This window comes from Musa acuminata, chromosome BXJ1-10 (assembly GCF_036884655.1).
Source record: "Musa acuminata AAA Group cultivar baxijiao chromosome BXJ1-10, Cavendish_Baxijiao_AAA, whole genome shotgun sequence".
NCBI lineage: Eukaryota > Viridiplantae > Streptophyta > Magnoliopsida > Zingiberales > Musaceae > Musa > Musa acuminata.
Window position 1 is genome coordinate 25,003,884 of NC_088336.1, and position 21,734 is coordinate 25,025,617.

At 40.0% G+C, this 21,734-nt stretch overlaps 3 protein-coding genes, 1 long non-coding RNA gene and 1 pseudogene across 7 annotated transcripts; 3 read left to right on the forward strand and 2 right to left on the reverse strand.

Annotated features, from left to right (window-relative positions):
- The window catches only part of LOC135595697 (protein REDUCED CHLOROPLAST COVERAGE 1-like), a 95,792-nt pseudogene extending 87,570 nt beyond the window's left edge, over window positions 1-8,222 (reverse strand).
- LOC135595693 (protein REDUCED CHLOROPLAST COVERAGE 1-like) lies at window positions 1,129-13,145 on the forward strand. 2 transcript variants are annotated; one of them, XM_065086957.1, is made up of 7 exons: window positions 1,129-2,241; window positions 3,818-4,001; window positions 5,998-6,129; window positions 6,238-6,350; window positions 6,494-6,629; window positions 10,834-10,991; window positions 11,117-11,156. In XM_065086957.1, exons 1-5 carry the CDS (start codon window positions 2,177-2,179, stop codon window positions 6,504-6,506), a joined length of 507 nt encoding a protein of 168 aa, XP_064943029.1. In that variant the 5' UTR covers window positions 1,129-2,176; the 3' UTR covers window positions 6,507-6,629; window positions 10,834-10,991; window positions 11,117-11,156. The 2 variants fall into 2 exon arrangements, with proteins under 2 accessions (XP_064943029.1, XP_064943028.1); XM_065086956.1 differs by lacking the exons at window positions 10,834-10,991; window positions 11,117-11,156 and adding an exon at window positions 12,851-13,145.
- On the forward strand, window positions 10,881-11,778 carry LOC135594798 (plasma membrane-associated cation-binding protein 1-like). The gene is made up of 4 exons (XM_065085307.1): window positions 10,881-10,991; window positions 11,117-11,206; window positions 11,267-11,384; window positions 11,468-11,778. Exons 1-4 carry the CDS (start codon window positions 10,881-10,883, stop codon window positions 11,776-11,778), a joined length of 630 nt encoding a protein of 209 aa, XP_064941379.1.
- Window positions 13,146-13,395: 250 nt separating the features above from the next.
- LOC135595690 (plasma membrane-associated cation-binding protein 1-like) lies at window positions 13,396-21,664 on the reverse strand. 3 transcript variants are annotated; one of them, XM_065086948.1, is made up of 6 exons: window positions 21,548-21,664; window positions 21,269-21,404; window positions 14,376-14,533; window positions 14,188-14,277; window positions 14,010-14,094; window positions 13,396-13,926 (listed from the first exon to the last, which is right to left on the reverse strand). In XM_065086948.1, exons 3-6 carry the CDS (start codon window positions 14,484-14,486, stop codon window positions 13,616-13,618), a joined length of 597 nt encoding a protein of 198 aa, XP_064943020.1. In that variant the 5' UTR covers window positions 14,487-14,533; window positions 21,269-21,404; window positions 21,548-21,664; the 3' UTR covers window positions 13,396-13,615. The 3 variants fall into 3 exon arrangements, with proteins under 3 accessions (XP_064943020.1, XP_064943021.1, XP_064943022.1); XM_065086949.1 differs by lacking the exon at window positions 21,548-21,664 and having other exon boundaries at window positions 21,269-21,529; XM_065086950.1 differs by lacking the exons at window positions 21,269-21,404; window positions 21,548-21,664 and adding an exon at window positions 14,623-14,705.
- LOC135595705 (uncharacterized) lies at window positions 18,807-20,561 on the forward strand. Its single transcript, XR_010480608.1, has 2 exons — window positions 18,807-18,974; window positions 19,449-20,561. It is a non-coding gene; the product is annotated as an uncharacterized LOC135595705 (long non-coding RNA).
- Window positions 21,665-21,734: the final 70 nt, after the last annotated feature.

Genomic DNA, 21,734 nt, shown 5'->3' on the forward strand with positions numbered 1-21,734 from the left:
TAAATAACATGTAAATTTATTGTCTGTGTGTGTATCATCTTAACTTACATAGAAACATATATTAAGATTACAATTAATTTGAAGATGAGAAGCTGATCTATTCTCATGATCAGTCTCCACAGGAATTAACTGAGATGGCAATGAGATATTATGATGAAGTTGCTCTCCCAAAGTTGGTATGCCTGAGTACAATTTTTTCATATTTAATTCATTATTTTCTGTTTTAGTATGGAATGATGGTTAATGAGTATTATTTGTACCTTGGCATGTATTCAGGTCTCAGATTTTGGGTCATTGGAGCTATCACCTGTTGATGGTCGTACTCTAACTGATTTCATGCATACAAGAGGTCTAAGAATACGCTCTCTTGGGCAAGTTGTGAGTCACCTTTAGCTTGAAGAGGCTGAATATATCTTTACTTTCACAAAGTATTTTTCCTAATTATATTAAATGCAATATTATGTACAATATCTGTCAGGTCAAGCTTTCAGAGAAGCTGTCTCATGTTCAGTCACTCTGTATTCATGAGATGATAGTAAGGGCTTTTAAGCATGTTGTACGAGCTGTGATTGCTTCTGTTTCTGATACTGGAGATTTATCTATATTGATGGCTGCAACACTTAACATGCTCCTTGGGCTTCCTGATTCTGATGTTTCACATTCTGCTATACGTGTGCACTTTCTAGTCTGGAGATGGCTTGAAGTATTTCTAAGAAAGCGATATAACTGGGAACTTACAATCTCAAACTATAATGATATAAGAAAATATGCTATTTTAAGAGGGCTATGTCACAAGGTAATGATCATTTTTCATTTCTGTAAATGATATTTAATTTTCCTTTCATCTTACATGTTCAATTTTCTTAGGTGGGAATTGAATTGGCACCCAGAGACTTTGATATGGATTCAAATTTCCCCTTTGACAAATCAGATATCATCAGCCTTGTACCTGTGCACAAGGTAAAGCTGCTAAGATGGTCTTATTTGAAATATGGTATCTACCATAATGTATCTTACATTCTTAGTGCTTTTGAATCTTTTGCAGCAAGTTGCATGCTCATCTGCAGATGCACGACAACTTCTAGAGTCTTCGAAAATGGCACTTGATAAGGGTAAAACTTGAAGACGCAGTCAACTATGGAACAAAGGTAATTCGTCATAAGATACTGTACAGGTTAACTTCTTTGTAAAGACCTTTTTTCTCTTTCATTTGCTTTTGGTATGAAGGTGTAGTTGGATGCAGGCTCTGGCAAAATTAATTGCAGTCTGTGGTCCTTATAATCGGATGACTGCTGGAGCCTACAGTCTTTTAGCTGTTGTTCTCTACCATACTGGTGACCTTAATTAGGTAGCTTTCAGATATTTGTGTCACTGAAGGCCATGGTTCTTATGATATGGACTTATGGAGTATCTTACGATCTGTTATGTGCCATGGTTCTCTCTTTTCTGATATCTTAAAAGGAACCTTGTTAAATGGTCTATTTGAGTAAAATTGAGCAGATCAATTATGTTTTTACCAATCCAATGTCAAAAATACACCATTATGGACAATTTAAATTTGCCAAGTCCAACGATCTGAAATTTGGAGAATTGTAATGTAAAGTTTGTGTCATGGGTGATTATGTTCCGAGTGATTGAAACCGTTTTTTGTAATTCATATTTCATAATATTGACATGTAATTCTGTTGGAAATTTAGTTGGTAGCTAATTTATGCCTTGAATAAGTGCATGCAGGACCATTAGTGGGTCATGAGGTTGAAACAGATCAAAGAGCGATAAACCACAGTTCAATATTTTAATACAGCATTTGTGTTCCTGACTTGTGTCCTCTTTTAGTAGATCAATGTCTAATTCTAATTGGATTTATCTGTTTTTTAATGGCTTTTGCAAAGATCTGAATCGAGTTAAACCATGAAACAGTATTCTACCACTATGGTTTCTTACGCTAAGATGAATATTATAATATGCTATATGGTGTTTTTTACTATTTAAAATTTTATATATCACTTCAATTATTAGGGATGACTTTTAGGAACTTTCTGTTATAAATTTTGAACCTGTGCTCCTGTCTTTGGCTGGGATTATACTAAATTATTGCAACTTTTAGGCCACAACTTATCAGCAGAAGGCATTGGACATAAATGAGAGGGAGCTTGGATTGGATCATCCAGATACAATGAAGAGCTACGGCGACCTAGCTGTTTTTTACTACAGGCTTCAACATACTGAATTGGCTCTAAAGTAACTTCAATTCTTATTTGTTGTAGTATCAAATCTTAGATAGTGTTCTTTTGATTGGGAATTCTAATATCTTGAATTATTAGATATTCCATCTTTTGTTTTTATAATGACTTGAACATTGGTACTGTCTTATAAGATATTATTGCAGTATAATATATTAGGATTCGAGGAGATATAAACTTAGAATTAGTGCCTCTTCTAGATAGAAAAAAAGAAGAAGACTTCTGGCAGGTAACGGTCAAAAATTTTTAACTAGGTTATTTGCATGAAATGATCTTGATGAATTAATACATAAAAGTAGAAATTTTAGTCTTGAATTCTAGATTACCAAACTAAAAAGATGGTTTCACTTAAAACAACATTCTTAGCATAATACTTGTAAAGTTAAGGAGAAGCCTTTCTTCTACTATAAGCATTGAAAAGAAGTTTGTAAGTTATTCAGCATGAATGCAATGATTGAGATATTTGTACAATTTGTTCATTGTATATCATGCTTCCCAGCACATGTAAAAAATGTCTACATGTCAGAAGCTATTTAATAATGTAAATCTTCTAACTATGACAAAGAAAGCTTTATGATATTAATTAGTGAAGGATAGAGCTTTAAACATACAGAGTTTGTCGTAGGAGTACCATGGTAACAAAGTATTTAGAAAAAATTGCATCTATATCTTTTCTTATGTTATTCTTTAAAAGCTTAAAGAGTGACAAATGGTTTATCAAACTTATCAGCATTGTAAAAATTCAGGTTCCTCCGGTCCACTGTGACCATCTTATGAGAGAGAAAGAACACATCGGAATTTTGGTTGGAGAAAGAAGATAGCTCCATTAATATCACATGATTAGTTATAACATGGATTTATTAGCCAAATGGTGAAGAGGAAACTTAAAAATTTTAACACTTAGTCTTGTGGAAGGAGATTGAATAGGTTCTTGTCATAGGCTTGTCAAGAGACCAGACAAATTTCATAAAGTTTCTCCCATTTTTCTCAGTCTAGTCGGGGAATAAATTTTTATGGCCGTTGACAAAGGCCATTGTTCTATTTTAGTCTCATGTGTGACATGTCTTGAGTGTTTTCTCTGTTTGGTCATTGCTCATTTTTAGCTTGTGTTTTGAAGCACCGAGGTTTATATTCTTGATGTGTTATCATGAGGGTTGGTTGATATGACCGGTTAAACAGAGAATTTTTTTTTTACATGCCAATGCAAAACTTAATATTAAAGCTTCCATGACACATATCTGTCTTATGGTTTTGGTTATGTCTACTCTATTATTATGCATATTAGCTAAAATATGCAAAGATGGCATTTTCTTCGTTTTTTTGCCACAAAGAATGCAGCTTAATTTGAGAACAATGGCTTTCTAGATTTAACTTTAATATTTACTTCGTACCTGAAAATTAATGTGTGCATAAAAAGTTGAAGAACAGAAACTAACAAAAATTAAGCTTCTTACTTTCCAGGTTAGTATTGTTATGTTTTGGTGTTTGTATTGGAAATAATAAGCCAGGACCATGCTTCCATTATATGTTATTTACCATCACCCTTAATTTTTCTCCTGTTACTTGTTAATCAGGTATGTGAAACGTGCGTTGTATCTTGTGCATCTTACTTGTGGACCATCTCATCCAAACACAGCTGCTACATATATTAATGTGGCTATGATGGAGGAAGGCCTGGGAAATATACATGTGGCACTTAGATATCTTCATAAAGCTTTGAAATGCAATCAGAAGTTGCTTGGTCCTGACCACATTCAGGTTTGTTTTTGTTCTCAAATTCTGTTTCTTCTTGTGTCTTTTTATTTCTGAAGTAGTCATAACATTCTTTTAAGATAAGCAGCTGATGCTTATTGTAGTTCGGTGTTAGAAATCATAAATTATTACAATAATTGGTTAATGAAGTCCCACAGAAACATTATTAATTACTTTGAGATGATAAGGCATGTATTACAGAGTGACTTCTAGCTAGTTCACCCCTAATCTGCTCACCTAGTGACCTGGATAATTAGGTGATCTAGAACCCCTTATCTATTGACCTTCTGCTGTGTGGGAGAGGGCTTTGCCAAAGCAGTATAAGTTAGCAGGTTCGACTTTCAGCAATCCATATAAATTAGGAGCATCATTGGCCTGTTATCAAGGGGTTCAGTTATATGCTTCATTAGACAATCTCTGGAACCCATTAGCCAAAGTTTGCCACACACATTATTATTCTGCCCTAACAAGAGTATACCATTCTCGGTCATGCAACCAAGATTTGTTATACATAAGAAAATGGGACAGCAATTCATTCCTTTTTAATTTGTTAGTTTGGGTTTGAACAAGTACATCAAGCAAAATCAGATGAGCTTAAAATCTATCATGTGGTAGAGTACAAAAGGTTTTGGGATCTATAAGAAAAGGATTGCTTTCATATCAAGGTCATCTGGGATGACCTAGTCAGCTTAATACCTAAGCGAACTCCTTCACTCTATTTTCTCTCTAACCTCCTCTTTCTACTCAACATGAGAAAACAATCATTTCCAAGTTCAAAATGGGCATTCCCTTTTGGATACTCTATTATATTTTGAAACACAGGTTACTTGACAAATAAAAAGTTCAATATCTCTAGATGCATTCCATATCCATACTCTAGTGGGACATCTAGTTTGGCTCCTTTGTGACCTCTGAAATGTACGAGCCATACCTTTCTACTTGTGGGGGTTAAGGCTGCGTACATTGTCCCTCCCGGATACTGAATTAATGTGCAAGTGTTAAGAGTGTTAGGCTGCCACTTTGTATACACCTCCAATATTTATTAGAGCTGACTATCTTCTAGATATGTCCAAGGGTACTTCTCGAACACTTTGTAAGTCACTAGTTTATATTTTATTATCGATTGGGAAGAGCTCATTATTTTATCATCTTTAATAGTTCAAGTAGATGGGGATCCACAAAGCATAGTCTATGGAATATAGATTTGATTTTGACTGTTACCTTTTACATTATTCTCTTTTCCTTACAAGTATATCAATATAAGATTTTGTTCTAAAAGGTGTTTTACAATGTACTGCACTAAGATGCTTGTCAACACTTTTTTTCTTCCCATCTTTTGATTCAGAACTATATATTTTCTTAAAGCAAAAATATGAGATTTCATTGTATACATGATTTTGCTGCCACATACACTCTGTCTCACTCTTTCAAAATTTTACTTGTTCCCATATCTTCGTCTTGTTATTTTCATTTCATTGCAAAACCAACACCAATTGTTTCCAACTATGTAAGGGAAAAAATTGCATCTCTGTTTTCTTGTGTTCTTGTATGGAGATGGTACACACACAGACATGATGTAGATGGACATACATAGGAACACAAAAATAATGGACACTAGCTGCATGTGTACGTGGAATGAAGTGGTTTTTTTGTCTCAAAACAGTCTCTTTTTCAGAAAAAGAGCTTCTGATACTAACTTGCCTTTTCAAATTAGTCCTCTGATTGGCTCTCTTATGATAACATGAAAGTTAATTTTTGGCAGATAAAAAACCTATCAACTTTATAGTATAATGATAATATCTTTTCCAGGTTTGCCTGTGATAAACCAGATTTATAATTTCATTGAATGATCTCACACTAACTGTCTTTTAACTTTCAATGTCTGATGTAAGTAGTTCCATTATTATTTTTTTGCATTGGATGGTAGACCTTATTTTATTTTTATATGAAGAGTATTAGGTATATATATAATATATGTATCTAATTTTCTACATTACATTAGACCGCAGCAAGTTACCATGCGATAGCTATTGCACTATCCTTGATGGAAGCATATCCTTTGAGTGTTCAACATGAGCAAACAACATTACAAATACTTAGAGCAAAGCTTGGTCCAGATGACTTGCGTACTCAGGTGATTTATGCATATCTTTATATGGAGAGACATCAATAAAACTTTTTTTTTCTTAATTCTGCATCGATTTAGTTTCTTGACTCACAGAGTTGCCATTTGATTTCGCAGGATGCTGCTGCCTGGCTTGAGTACTTTGAGTCAAAGGCTATTGAGCAGCAAGAAGCTGCTCGAAATGGTACGCGGAAGCCTGATGCATCTATTGCCAGCAAAGGCCACCTGAGGTACAGCAATAATTGCAGTGATTAGGTTTAACATGCTTTAGGTCACAAATACTGTGAGCATGCTCACTCTGCACTTATTGCTGATATACGTGATCTATATAACGTCATCCTCGTGCACTAAAATTAATATTTTCATTGACTAGATGTGCCAACTGAATTTTCTACTTCCACTAAAATGATGAATATCCTATGCCTGATCTCCTTGATTTCATTGATTCCAACCAAGATGGTAGAGGAAGAGATGCTGAATCCCTGAAGAGGAAGAATCTGGGTTTAATGGTATGTTGATAAGCCTTTATCTTGTTTAAATACTTCTGAGAATCTAATTGTGTATTTATGTTTGGTCATGTTGGCTTACATGTTTAATATATCCGCTTGCTACCTGAATGATTTTTTAAGTGGTAGATCGAATAAATGTCAAAGACAACATTTATAGAGCCAATAATTTCATGCTAACTTTGGTGGTGAATTAGGTCTTAGGTAGTATATAGTTTAACAGAATAACCTAATTTATAGCAAATATCAAGTTAGTCACTTGAAATAATTCAACTTGTACTTAATTTTTGCATCTAAATTAGTGGTAAACTGAATAAATTTTGAACTTAACACTCATAGAGCCAATTGTTTCATGTAAATATTGGCAATAAATCAGGTCTAACATAATATAGTGAGCAAACTATGCTAATTTATAACAAGCAACTAACAAGTTACTCACTTAAAATTTTTCAAATTGTACTTAGTTTTTACAGCTCTTGCTGCCTGCTACCAATCACTTGATTATAGGCATGCATTTATTTTACCTTGTCTGCCCTGCTTCTGGTTCAAGAAGATACTGCCTTATTGCTATATAACCTGTCCAAGTATTTGAAAGAGAGTCCAACTGAACCTAGAAAACAGAAGTAGATCCTCACTCTTAATTGTTGTGCATGTGGATAATCAAAATACTCAAGCTTTATGTATCAGTACTAGAAAAATATTTTTTGAGAAACATGTCCTACATCCAGCTAGTCTTCAAAATCATGATGTTAAATGAGAATTCGCTGCAAAGGCCATACTGTTTTTGCATAACAGTGTCCTTTAGGTATTTTTTATTGGTTATGAACAATATTTTCATAGTTTCAGAATTCTTTTAGTGTTTGATACTTAATTGCAACACAAACCAACTTATATTAACTAGATGCTTGTGCACTCTTTAATTAAAATCAAAATGTATTCCAGATTATTTATAGTATTTAAAAATATATATTTTTGTGTTACTGGGCAGTTTTTCTCTCTGTACTAAGATGCTAATGTAGTTGCTGAAAGAAATTGATGATGAATCAGACACTTAACCTATAAATGGAGCCAATAAAAAGTATTGAACACCAACCCATTAACTTCTATGAATGGAGGGCGGTGTTCTAATACCAATAATAAACAACACCCAACACTTTCGACGAATACTACGATGCCAGTATTCTCAAGCTCATGAACAAATAGGCACCTGGAAGAACAGAGGGGCTCCACGAATTCACAAGAGCAGCGTTCGTTCCGCCGATAGAAAAGAGGCTTTGCTCTTCCTTTTTGGCCCGTCTACTGAGACAAAGAAGCGAAGGTCGCCATTGGAGATAAGAGAGACAGAGGAGGAGGCGATTAGAAACGGAAGCAATGGGAGGATAGCGAGAGGAGGAGAGAGGAGCAGCGAGTGGGCTATGATAAGGGACGAAGGGCTGAGATCTAACCATCACAAAGGCCGTTGGCAGCTTATGACCGCGTCCCCTGCCCCGAAACCAGTCATCGCTTTTTCAGTCTCGTATTCACGTATTCTCCCCACTCGTGTCTCTCATGCCTGACTATATCACCGCAGGCGTCATTGTCACCGCAGTGACGGGTCCCACGTTCTCGAGGCAGGCGGGTACGCGATCGGAAAACTCCTGCTCTGATCTGTATCGCCCCATGTCTACGTAGAAATACGTATTTCGAAAATTTCCCCGGACCCCATCGTGGCCCTTGGATCGATGATGGAGGGTGAGGATGCGCCCACCCAATACGGGTCGGACGACGGGGAACGGAGCAGTAGCTCCGGACCTGTTTGGTCCATTAATGGTTTTGGGTTGTGGGAGGAGCACCCTTTTTGGGCTGCTCCCGATGCTTGGGGGCTTAAGAGCTACAAGTCGGATCCGGGTCTGCTAAGACACCACACTATTGTTGGCCTGCGGCAGCTTGTTGTCACGAACGGTCGTCGCGCACCCGCAACAACTCCGTTCAACGAACCGTTCGTCGCTCACACCCGCATGTACAGCTGCTCGACAGCATGTTTCCTCATGGTTTTGAGTCATTTTGCTTGTAAATATGTAAGTTCGAACAAGCTGCAGCGTTGCAAAGCGACCGCTCACCGAACCGAGCAAAACAGCCCCAAAACAGCCCAAAACGACTCCGTTTTCGCGTGCCGCGGGAGGTGAGCGGAGTGTTGCCTCTGCTCACCAAAATGTCAGCCATCTCAGCACCCAGGAACCCCCCGGGTGGCACATGGCTGGATGGGGCTTCGGTTATATACCGGGCGTTGAACACTCTTTCGCAAGTTCGCACGTGACCTTTACGGGAACTTGGTTTTGCGCCCGGGACCAGGTGAGCGGCTGTTTGTGGGCTTGCAGCTGTTCGTTCATCCTTGAAAGCCTTGTTTTTCTTCCTCTCCCTCTTTTCTCTTGTGCACACAGGGTGTTCGTCGAATTGCTTGTAAAGCTTTCCTTTTCGCAAGACTTCGGGACTTGTCCGTTGCTCGTTCTTTCGATCTAACTTTCTTTCTCTTTTACAGGTCCTTCGGGACCTGCGAGAGGTTACAAAGTGGCTGATCCTTGTGGAGCAAGATCGTAAGGGCGAAGCGCGACTTAGGCAACGCAAGCTAAGTTCGCGTCTTTGCGACGAGGGTGACTCACGACTTAGGCAACCCAAGCTAAGTTCGCGTCTTTGGCCGCAAGGGTGCATCACGCCTTAGGCAATTCTAGCTAAGGTCGTGACATTGTGGTAAATATTAGCTCAGGTGAAATGTAAATCCAAGGAACCAGCGGTTGGGTCGCGGCCTGACTCGACCCATTCCCCAAGAGCCCATGGTCGAGTCAGAGCCTGACTCAACCCATTGAGCGTAAGGGAACAATAATTCTTTAAATATGCACTATAATTTATTATTTCATTAATTCTACTTGTTCATGCAATTTATGTTCATAATTAAGATAGAGTCAATGGAGTTGCCCATCCGATGTGATTGGCACTACCGCCAAATTACGTTGGTGAATGAATTGGATTTGACGAACATGGGTGACTCTCTTTGCAATGCAATAAAATTGGTAGATATTTCTTATATCACGACACATTATTGCACGAAAAGTAAGTAATTGGGGAAAAGAAAAAGGAGGGGGAATTTGTTCGGGCAAACACCTAAACATCACCCATCACAATGATTCGAAGCATGGCCTCATTCATTTGGTGATGATGACAAGGGCTTCTTCCTCGGATTCTTGCAATGTATCGGGTATAAGTGGAGATATATTATTATCTGAAAAGCCTAATACATAAAATAAAATATTCCATGATAATTAGAATTCTTTGTGGAAATCTAATAATTATTCGCTACCATAGTTAGGTGGAAGTTCTTTCTAATTAAAACCTCCCCGGGAGACCATTAAAAAACATAATACTTAAAAAAATCATAATCAAAATCTTAGAATATCTCAAAGAAATTTCTTCCAATTTAATCTATATATATATGTTTTTTGTTGATAAGGGGTCCTAAAGGTTTTGTTGATAATTAAAATAAATAATATTTTCGAGGAACACACAAAAAAACCCAAAAAAATGACACCCCAAAAGGGATTTGAAAAAAAAAAGTATTTAAATATTATTTTAAGTGGGATAAAGATGACGGAGGGCGGATCTGTGTGCCCCGAAGCCACGTGGTCCTTAGGAGACACCAATACGGCTCCCCAACGGGCCCCGCGGCCCAAAGCGACAAACCCCGGTTTCTGCCACCCCTCGATCCGATTCCCGGTTCGCGTCGCCTCTTTTCGTTTCCCACGGGGCTCGGCGGACGGCGGTGGCACACGAGGACAATAGGCGACTGCGACCTCCAGCTGTCACCTCCCCACTGTAACCTTCTGCTGAGCCGGCGATCCTTACTTTTAGGACGAAAATACCCTCCGCATTACATATACGCGGTCGTTTTTACCTGAGCTTTAGGAAGGGTTACACCGTAATTTCATAACAGTGCAAGGGTGATTTGGTGCGTTGTCCTTGTATATTTCCCTGGCAAGCACATGGCTCCGCTCTCCTCTTTGTTTTCGTGCATACTATACATTGGTGATCGTAGGCATAGAAGAAAGGCAGAGGAGCGGAGTGGAGAGGAAGACGCAAGTTTAATAGTACGTCTTCTCCTCCTTTCTTTACCGATCATTTGGTCTCATATAGTTTAGTCGTGTGGTGATGTTTGCTTCTTCTTTTGGAGACACAGGTGTTTGCGATTTGAGCTAACAGGAGAGCAAGAGGAAGAGAGCAGAGATGGTGAATTACTGGAAGTCTAAAGTCCTTCCGACGATCAAGAAGGTGTTTGACAGGAACGGCAAGAAGGCTGCCGCCGCCGAGGCATGCAAGTCCTTCGACGAATCGAAGGTGCATGGGGTTTTGCTTCTCTTCTTCTTCTTCTTCTTCTTCTTCTTCTTCTTCTTCTTCTTCTTCTTCTTCTTCTTCTCCCTTCGACTTGATCTGATCTCTACTGGATCCTTTGTTTGGTTCAGGAGGACATCAGCAAGGAGTTCGAAGAGAAGAAGACTGACCTGCGGCCCAAAGTTGTGGAGATCTACGAAACTTCTGCCGTTGAAATCAAGGTTTATCGATCTTGAACTCATCCTCATGTTATTCACAGACTCTGTATCAAATACTTACAGCCTTCTGCAAATACTTGCTTTGGACGACGACAGACTCTGGTGAAGAAACCGACGGGGTCAGGACTGAAGAAGAAATCAACTGTTGTGATCAAGTTCATCGAGGAACTAGTGAAGATCGGTAATGCTTTCTCTGTCACAGATGTTATAGTTGTTTTGAGGTGATAGCGGAAGGGCTTGTGATGAGATTAGATCCTTGCGCAGAGTTCCCTGGCTCGAAGCCGGTGAGCGAGGCTGCCGCCAAGTACGGCCCCGGCCTCGTCTCCGGTCCCGTGATCTTCCTCTTCGAGCAGGTGTCCACCTTACTCCCCGCAGAGGAGCCGCCTGCTCCCGCCGAACCGGCCGTCGAGAGCACCAGCAAGGATATTACACCGGAAACCGCGGAGGAGATCAAGAAGGAAGAGGCTGAGGCGGAGGTGGAAGAGGCACCTGCCCCGGCCGACCCGGCTCCCTCGGACCCCTCCCCGGAGACGGAGAAACCGGCCGAGCCAGCGGCTGAACCCGCCAAGGCTTGATATAAACCACCAGCCTCCCGAACCAATCATTCCACCGCCACCTCGCCACCACCGCGCACCCAGTGTTTCCATGATTTATTATTCTTTCTCTTGTCTCTTCGTCAATTTTGTTACGGTCAGTAACTGTTCAGCCGTGGCCTTGAGGCTGTCGCGGCTTGGTCCGGGTCCGGAAGGCGGTGGTCAACGGGCGGCGTCCCTCGGGGTCTCCTGGCGGCCGAGCTCGGTGGCTCGGGTCGGCGGTTCGGTTCGGGAGGCAGCTCCGCCGCAGCTTCGGGAAGAGGCAACACCGTCTCGCACCTGCACACAGGTCGGGCCGGGAGCTCGACCCGACCCCTCCGACGATCAAGTTAGAAAAAGATGTGGAGGGGGTTGTGGATGAGGCAGGAGAAGAGTCTCTGAGTGTTTTGTGTCTGAGTGAGTTTCTTTTTTTTCTTTTGTTTAGGACTTGGGGGTATTTATAGAGGAGGTTAGCATTACCTGACTTGACCGCCTGCTGGAGTGAGGGGGTACCTCTGATGGCGTCTGACGCGGCTGCTGGGGTCGCGTGGTGGAGCGGTTCGTAGCAGGGTATGGGCGAGGGGCAGGTCGTTGTCCGGCCTGGTCGTGGTCAACCATGCAGGGTCGGAGGTCGCCTCTCAACAGCGGGAGTCGTCAGGGCGGGTCTAGTCGGCGTTATTGCTTTGGCCGGGGGCTGTCGTCACGGCGCGTCAACTGTGCCATTATTTTCCCTATCAAATTTGCTTCTCTTTCTCCTGTACGTAACTATGTCTTGGTTTCTCTCATTTTGCTTTCGGCAAGGGGACATGCAGACCATGTAATATCATTATTAAGTGCAGTGTGGTGTCATTTCTGTTTTTTTTTTTTTGTCTATCATACTATGACTATGATTGATTTTGTTCACGAGAAACATGTTTCTTACGTTAATGCACAGAGGGAGTAATATGTTATTAGATTTCATGTTAATCGAAGTCTCACGTATTAGATTAATCTATTTATATACTTGTGTGTTTATGGAGTGGATACAAGATCCTTCAAAGCATTACCAATCTTTACGCGTTCTCCATGAACTCAGCCCCAATAATATGTTGAGGCAAAGGAAGACGAGAGACGTGAACGGGATGCAATTACGAGGGACGACGATGATGATTCCTCGTGGAAAAGACACGCAATTAGATGGAGATTACGAAAAGAAATGGCATTCCACTTGCAAAAACTGTACATGATTTCTTTATTAATCTCCACGAGTTAAGCTAAGGTGGATGACTTTCCTGGGATTGGACTCCATCCCAATTCCCAATTAACAGCTTGTAACATATCAACCAATTATGAAAGGAATTAATGATTTATTATTGGTAATTTAACTTGAATGGTTGGAGTCATTAGGTTGAATGATGAGCGTTCACTACATTATGACCAATCGATGAACGTTGATGCATGGAGCCCACTGCAGTCGGTGATACCACGTTCTGTTCTTCGTCGTCAAGCTTCGGTCTTCCTCTATATATATATATATATATATATATATATACACACACACACACACACTTGCCCTTCTTCTTTTACGCCTTCCATCAAGGAAACTTGACAGAGATGGAATGAAGCTATCGATCCCAAATATAACATAACACCACACTGCACTTAATAATGATATTACATGGCCTGCATGTCCCCTTGCCGAAAGCAAAATGAGAGAAACCAAGACATAGTTACGTACAGGAGAAAGAGAAGCAAATTGACGAAGAGACAAGAGAAAGAATAATAAATCATGGAAACACTGGGTGCGCGGTGGTGGCGAGGTGGCGGTGGAATGATCGGTTCGGGAGGCTGGTGGTTTATATCAAGCCTTGGCGGGTTCAGCCGCTGGCTCGGCCGGTTTCTCCGTCTCCGGGGAGGGGTCCGAGGGAGCCGGGTCGGCCGGGGCAGGTGCCTCTTCCACCTCCGCCTCAGCCTCTTCCTTCTTGATCTCCTCCGCGGTTTCCGGTGTAATATCCTTGCTGGTGCTCTCGACGGCCGGTTCGGCGGGAGCAGGCGGCTCCTCTGCGGGGAGTAAGGTGGACACCTGCTCGAAGAGGAAGATCACGGGACCGGAGACGAGGCCGGGGCCGTACTTGGCGGCAGCCTCGCTCACCGGCTTCGAGCCAGGGAACTCTGCGCAAGGATCTAATCTCATCACAAGCCCTTCCGCTATCACCTCAAAACAACTATAACATCTGTGACAGAGAAAGCATTACCGATCTTCACTAGTTCCTCGATGAACTTGATCACAACAGTTGATTTCTTCTTCAGTCCTGACCCCGTCGGTTTCTTCACCAGAGTCTGTCGTCGTCCAAAGCAAGTATTTGCAGAAGGCTGTAAGTATTTGATACAGAGTCTGTGAATAACATGAGGATGAGTTCAAGATCGATAAACCTTGATTTCAACGGCAGAAGCTTCGTAGATCTCCACAACTTTGGGCTGCAGGTCAGTCTTCTTCTCTTCGAACTCCTTGCTGATGTCCTCCTGAACCAAACAAAGGATCCAGTAGAGATCAGATCAAGTCGAAGGGAGAAGAAGAAGAAGAAGAAGAAGAAGAAGAAGAGAAGCAAAACCCCATGCACCTTCGATTCGTCGAAGGACTTGCATGCCTCGGCGGCGGCAGCCTTCTTGCCGTTCCTGTCAAACACCTTCTTGATCGTCGGAAGGACTTTAGACTTCCAGTAATTCACCATCTCTGCTCTCTTCCTCTTGCTCTCCTGTTAGCTCAAATCGCAAACACCTGTGTCTCCAAAAGAAGAAGCAAACATCACCACACGACTAAACTATATGAGACCAAATGATCGGTAAAGAAAGGAGGAGAAGACGTACTATGAAACTTGCGTCCATATCATAAGAACCATGGCCTTCAGTGACACAAATATCTGAAAGCTACCTAATTAAGGTCACCAGTATGGTAGAGAACAACAGCTAAAAGACTGTAGGCTCCAGCAGTCATCCGATTATAAGGACCACAGACTGCAATTAATTTTGCCAGAGCCTGCATCCAACTACACCTTCATACCAAAAGCAAATGAAAGAGAAAAAAGGTCTTTACAAAGAAGTTAACCTGTACAGTATCTTATGACGAATTACCTTTGTTCCATAGTTGACTGCGTCTTCAAGTTTTACCCTTATCAAGTGCCATTTTCGAAGACTCTAGAAGTTGTCGTGCATCTGCAGATGAGCATGCAACTTGCTGCAAAAGATTCAAAAGCACTAAGAATGTAAGATACATTATGGTAGATACCATATTTCAAATAAGACCATCTTAGCAGCTTTACCTTGTGCACAGGTACAAGGCTGATGATATCTGATTTGTCAAAGGGGAAATTTGAATCCATATCAAAGTCTCTGGGTGCCAATTCAATTCCCACCTAAGAAAATTGAACATGTAAGATGAAAGGAAAATTAAATATCATTTACAGAAATGAAAAATGATCATTACCTTGTGACATAGCCCTCTTAAAATAGCATATTTTCTTATATCATTATAGTTTGAGATTGTAAGTTCCCAGTTATATCGCTTTCTTAGAAATACTTCAAGCCATCTCCAGACTAGAAAGTGCACACGTATAGCAGAATGTGAAACATCAGAATCAGGAAGCCCAAGGAGCATGTTAAGTGTTGCAGCCATCAATATAGATAAATCTCCAGTATCAGAAACAGAAGCAATCACAGCTCGTACAACATGCTTAAAAGCCCTTACTATCATCTCATGAATACAGAGTGACTGAACATGAGACAGCTTCTCTGAAAGCTTGACCTGACAGATATTGTACATAATATTGCATTTAATATAATTAGGAAAAATACTTTGTGAAAGTAAAGATATATTCAGCCTCTTCAAGCTAAAGGTGACTCACAACTTGCCCAAGAGAGCGTATTCTTAGACCTCTTGTATGCATGAAATCAGTTAGAGTACGACCATCAACAGGTGATAGCTCCAATGACCCAAAATCTGAGACCTGAATACATGCCAAGGTACAAATAATACTCATTAACCATCATTCCATACTAAAACAGAAAATAATGAATTAAATATGAAAAAATTGTACTCAGGCATACCAACTTTGGGAGAGCAACTTCATCATAATATCTCATTGCCATCTCAGTTAATTCCTGTGGAGACTGATCATGAGAATAGATCAGCTTCTCATCTTCAAATTAATTGTAATCTTAATATATGTTTCTATGTAAGTTAAGATGATACACACACAGACAATAAATTTACATGTTATTTAGTAGTAATTGTGATATAGACAGGAATTAACTAATGATACATAGCCCAGATAAGTGTACATATGTACAACAGAACTGAAACTTTAGAATAAACAAACAAAGTTACTAATTCTGTAATAGTAAGACATGAATTTGCAACTGACAATCAACACCTGAGATAGCAGTAGAAAAATCAGAACATACACCTGAAATAAGGCATAACCTGCATATATTCATGTGACTTGTGCATACCTTCAAATGAAGTCCAGTATTAGATTCTAGCAACCTTGTATATACAGGTTCAGTCAACAAATCTTTGAGCTTGCAAGAATTCTCAGTTTCTTTGCTTTCTACCTTAGGTTCCTTGATAGGCAACTTTGTATTCTGTTTTTCATGCATCTCATCAGATGATTTCCTGTCAATGGTTAAAGTCTTTTCTTCATCAGAATCTGGTTTCTTTTTTGGGTTTTTAAGAATTTTAAGAGGCTTCCCAAGGCCTTCAACTCTTATCTCACTTTTTGTCTTCGTCGTGATTTGTTTTTTGTCATTTTCACCAACCTGTTTCTTGTCTTTGTCACCATTATTCTGATCCTGCAAAGCTTAAACAAACATCATTGCTACCCAGTGCTCTTTGCTTGGATTTACAAGAAATATACTAGTAACACTCACTACATATGCGATGTTCGGCTTCGTACATACCATCGGATACATTAAACTTCCAACTGCTGAAGCATAAGGAACCTTTTGTATTTTCTCTTTCTCCTCATCACTTGAAGGACTATGTTCCAAGCATAACTTAAAATGACTTGCAAGAGGAGAACCAATTGGCTTTGTATTGTTTATACTGAACCTTTTCAATACCTTCTCGATATATTTCTTCTATGACAATCAAATCTTCTTATACGACAACTAAACACTCTTAAATGTCTGTATGAAACATTTTTCCATAACCATACATACTCTGTAATATCACTATCTAGGGCTGTAAATGGTAATAAGTTGATCACATCAACTACAGTCCTTAAAACCTCATCCCAAAACTTTTTGGGTAGCTTGGCCTATGAAAACATACATTTGATCTTTTTCATAATTATGTAATTCATAAAGGTGTACCCGGAATTGTCATCTCAAGTTGGATATATATATATATATATATATATATATATATATATATATATATATATATATATATATATATATATATATATATATATATATATATATATGTAATTCATAAACGCTTTGTCGACGCCCAAAACACACACACACTGTGGCCTGTGAATGCATGTATTATTGTTTCTGTGTACGTGTCTACTACTACTACAACAGTACAATGTACATTATAAATCCAACTTAGATTTCACATATGAAATGGCACCAAATGGGTGGATGGCAAAAGATTACATTGCTCGACAGCAAAAGATTACAGTGCTCGATGAGGGAGGAATCACAAAGCATACATACACATCTCTTCGCTTGGCTTTGGGACTACTCCACGCCAGGCAATGTCTCCTCGGCTAATCTCTACGTGACGTCGAGTATATGCCTTGCCAATGGAGTACTCATTTCTCCTCCCTATCATTCGTGATTCATGTTTTTCATCTAAATAATAATACTCGTGTGATTAGTTATCATTTGTCGTAATCAGTCGTGAGGATTTGTTTATACTAATACGAAGATAAATAATGATTTATCATATGACGTCGAATCGGAGCAGTAATAGACATATTTAATCTTACATCAATCGAAGAATAATGAAATCAAATAAAAGCTAAGAGGTCACAGTTATCAGTATATGTTGTTTGAGACTTGCATCTCTCTCTCTCTCTCTCTCTCTCTCTCTCTCGAAGAGGCAGCGGGAACCACAAGCAGAAGACATCCAAACTGCAGCAGGCTGGCATGGAGCAGACCATAATAAATGCCAATCAAACTCCATCCAAGTCCACAAAAAGGTGGATTTGCACAAATAATTCAAGAGGAAGTGTGAGCATCAGCCAACCTTGGAAAGATAAAAGCTTCGTCTCTCAAGTGCAATCCATTTACGATGATGATGACAGACAAGGCTGACTGTCATGCAGCCCCATGCATTATACTCTGATGAATCACTGAAGGACTAATGGCTATTTTTAGCTGAAGCTTACATATCAACATCACGGAATTATGGATGACAGCCAGACTTGCTGGACCAGTCACGCTGATATCATCATTCGAGTTGATCGTTTCCTCCTCACGTCACAAAATTTTTTCACTCTATTTTTTTTGTCTTCGTTATTACCGTGAAAATGGATCCCAATGTTAGATTGATATATGTATATCTGCAACTTCATAAACTAAATAAAGATATTATTACTTCGATGATCAAATTAAGTGTGAGTTAAAACCAAGAATTTAGTTTTTTTTATATACATAAGTACATATACATATGTTATATCAAGACATGAATTAAAAATGGTTACTATAATTATCGGGTAGTTTAGACTTTGATAGATCATTAGCTTAGCTTTAATCATAACACCTTGCAGATGTTGAAGAGATAGATTTTATAACTATTTTTAATTTTCTGCAACGATAAATATGGACATATTTCTTAGAAATAGGCAGCGTTTGACCCAAGTCGCCGAGGAATCGGACGCGGCTGAAGTGTATCACCGATCGGGACGGGTTTGCTTTGTATGATAGCCTTCACCTTTCGCTAAGGCCAGCGTCGATGACGACCAAAACACGTAGTCTACAGCGATAGCCACCACCTTCCCCACCTTCTATTAATTCCTCTGCTTCTTCTTCGATCCCCAACCCCCCTCTCTCTCTCTCTCTCTCTCTCTCGCTCTGTTAACTCTTTGGTTCTATCGCACACGCAACGGTGTTGGGGAGAATCACATTAATTGGTGGAGGAGAAACAGATGAAAAGAATGGTTTGGTCTCGAGAAAACGCTGTCGATGGTTGCTTAGACACTCTCAAACCGGTAATCTTTCCACTTTCTTCTGTTTCTCCTGTCGATTAATATATATAAATATTATGCATTAATTTCAAGCAAATCGACCGTGTGAGTTTCTTTGGAAACCAATCTACCTTTATCTTTCTTATTGCATACAACTTTTTCTTCTTGGATCAAACATCTTCTGCAACCATTGATCACTCGCCAAGAATGTAGGGAAATCAAAAGTACTCTTTTGTCTGTAACAGTAAGTTTATGTGACCTTCCATCGGACAAAGCATATATATAAACATATCTTTCATTGTTCACAAGTTTTGATGTAATTTAATAGTTCACAGTCTTTAAACAAAGATATATTTTGTAAGAGCACGAAATCAGATGTATTATTAAGATCGTAAAGTATATACTCCAAGTTTGGGTGTTAGATATGGTCGGAAATACAAGGCATTTAAATCAACCTATGAACGAGCTAAATGCGCTAGTTTTCTCTTCCTTTTCTAGCTTTCCCGGGACAGTGGAAGAAGAAGAAGAAGAAGAAGAAATGATGGTCATCCATCAGCGGAACCTGCGAGCGACGAGTTCGTATCGGCCCTGGCGGCCGGCATGGGTGCCAAGCTAATAGTACAAGTCTCACCGGAGGCATCCCAATCCACGGGAGCACTCGCCGCCGCAGCTCGACAAACCGGAGGCAGACTCGTCTGCATCATCCCGGAGGAGGTGTCGCTCGCTCCCACGAAGGATGTCGTCGAGGAGTCCGGCGTGGACGACGCGGTGGAGTTCAAGGTGGGCGACCCGTATCACGAGCACATCGGCTGCTCTCTGGTGGGCTGCAAGTCCGACCCGTACGCAGGCCTGCTCGAGCTGCTCCGCTTCAATCCGAGGAGTTCGGTGGCGATCGCTAACTGTCTGCGGGGAGGGAGGAGGGGCCGATAGGCGAAGATGGGATGGAGGTGACGATGATAGGGAAGATTGAGGAGGTGGGAAGGACGGGGACGACGGCAGGCGGCGTGGAACGGCGGAAGAGCGCGAAGGGATCAGGGCGGAGGAGGCCGCGCAGCAAAAGCAGATGGGTGAGGAAGATCGATGAGAGGGGAGAGGAGCACTTCTTTAGGTTACCCATTTCCCTCGAACCTGTACGCGTATCGGGTGGCGGCAGAAGTGGGTGATGCGGCCGAGAAGAAGATGATGACGGTGATGAGCCATGAAGTACTACTACTGGTTGATAGATATCTCGTATGCCTAATGCTGCACCACTTACTTCATGGAAATCTCATCATATCAACAGTTCTCGTTCATCGGATCACCTCATGTTGGATCTGATCCTCGAGGGTTTCTTATGCTATGGGTTGTGATCATACAAAGAGTGGATAGAATTCTGAACCACGAGAGATGAACATTATAAATTTCGCGTCGACTGTGTCGTCCGCTGATGGCGATCTCTCTTTGCTGATAGAATTCTACAAGAACTGAAGAGGTGCTGAAACCATTTGTATCTTCCCAAGTACGACTACCTTGAAGACATGTCAAACGTCCAGATTCATTGTTACCATGTTGATTATTTGTTATTGTTATTATTTTTTCAAATTAGAGTATTTGAGGTTATCTTAATCTTTATAGATAGAATCTTGTCCGTACAAAGCTTAAGAAGAATTAGAAACCTAATGAGAACAAAAATGACAGTAGCAATGAGAAATAAAAAAGTCTGCTAAATGTATTCTTATTAATTTTTAACTTAAATATCAATTAATAGGTCAATAAAATTAATAAATCAGTTAACCTATTAAACTTGATTCGTGATATTTCATATCGGAATCTATACTATTATCAATTTTGACTGAAGTATTTTGATCAAAGAGATGGAATCATTAATTTACCTCTTAGATCATTTGATTATTAAAGAAAAGAATAACAGCATCCTAAATGCATTGATTTAAACAAATTAGAATATACTGATTTCTGATGTTCATTGTTTCCAACTCATAATCAAGTCCATGATCAGGAATATCAGGTTTTAGAAGCAGCTAATTAAGCTTAAAATTTTCACTTTGAACATCACATCATATAAAAAAACAAGAGAAATTTCCCAACCCTATCAACGACTGAATGATTTTAATTTTGCAAGCATGAAACGCGTACACGAAAAGAATATATTACAGAAATTACAAAAATTATTTTGATGGGCAGGAAAGTCGAGGTTCACAAAATCCCATGACTTACAATGTTGTCGGCTATAAATTTCAGAATCCTCAAAAGCGGAGGCTGACTCAGACGGGAATTGAGTTTTTTTTCCCCCTTCACAAGATAAAGGCTTATCAACATACCATTAAACCCAGATTCTTCCTCTTCAGGGATTCAGCATCTCTTCCTCTACCATCTTGGTTGGAATCAATGAAATCAAGGAGATCAGGCATAGGATATTCATCATTTTAGTGGAAGTAGAAAATTCAGTTGGCACATCTAGTCAATGAAAATATTAATTTTAGTGCACGAGGATGACGTTATATAGATCACGTATATCAGCAATAAGTGCAGAGTGAGCATGCTCACAGTATTTGTGACCTAAAGCATGTTAAACCTAATCACTGCAATTATTGCTGTACCTCAGGTGGCCTTTGCTGGCAATAGATGCATCAGGCTTCCGCGTACCATTTCGAGCAGCTTCTTGCTGCTCAATAGCCTTTGACTCAAAGTACTCAAGCCAGGCAGCAGCATCCTGCGAAATCAAATGGCAACTCTGTGAGTCAAGAAACTAAATCGATGCAGAATTAAGAAAAAAAAAGTTTTATT

Coding starts and splice junctions, on each gene's coding strand:
- LOC135594798 (XM_065085307.1), top strand. CDS start 10,881: ATGGTGAATTACTGGAAGTCTAAAGTCCTTCCGACGATCAAGAAGGTG. Junction 11,207..11,266: donor CTTCTGCCGTTGAAATCAAG/GTTTATCGATCT, acceptor AAATACTTACAG/CCTTCTGCAAATACTTGCTT. Junction 11,385..11,467: donor CGAGGAACTAGTGAAGATCG/GTAATGCTTTCT, acceptor ATCCTTGCGCAG/AGTTCCCTGGCTCGAAGCCG.
- LOC135595693 (XM_065086956.1), top strand. CDS start 2,177: ATGAAGAGCTACGGCGACCTAGCTGTTTTTTACTACAGGCTTCAACAT. Junction 2,242..3,817: donor CATACTGAATTGGCTCTAAA/GTAACTTCAATT, acceptor CTTGTTAATCAG/GTATGTGAAACGTGCGTTGT. Junction 4,002..5,997: donor TTGGTCCTGACCACATTCAG/GTTTGTTTTTGT, acceptor ACATTACATTAG/ACCGCAGCAAGTTACCATGC.
- LOC135595690 (XM_065086948.1), bottom strand. CDS start 14,486: ATGGTGAATTACTGGAAGTCTAAAGTCCTTCCGACGATCAAGAAGGTG. Junction 14,278..14,375: donor AGTCCTTCGACGAATCGAAG/GTGCATGGGGTT, acceptor TGTTTGGTTCAG/GAGGACATCAGCAAGGAGTT. Junction 14,095..14,187: donor CTTCTGCCGTTGAAATCAAG/GTTTATCGATCT, acceptor GGACGACGACAG/ACTCTGGTGAAGAAACCGAC.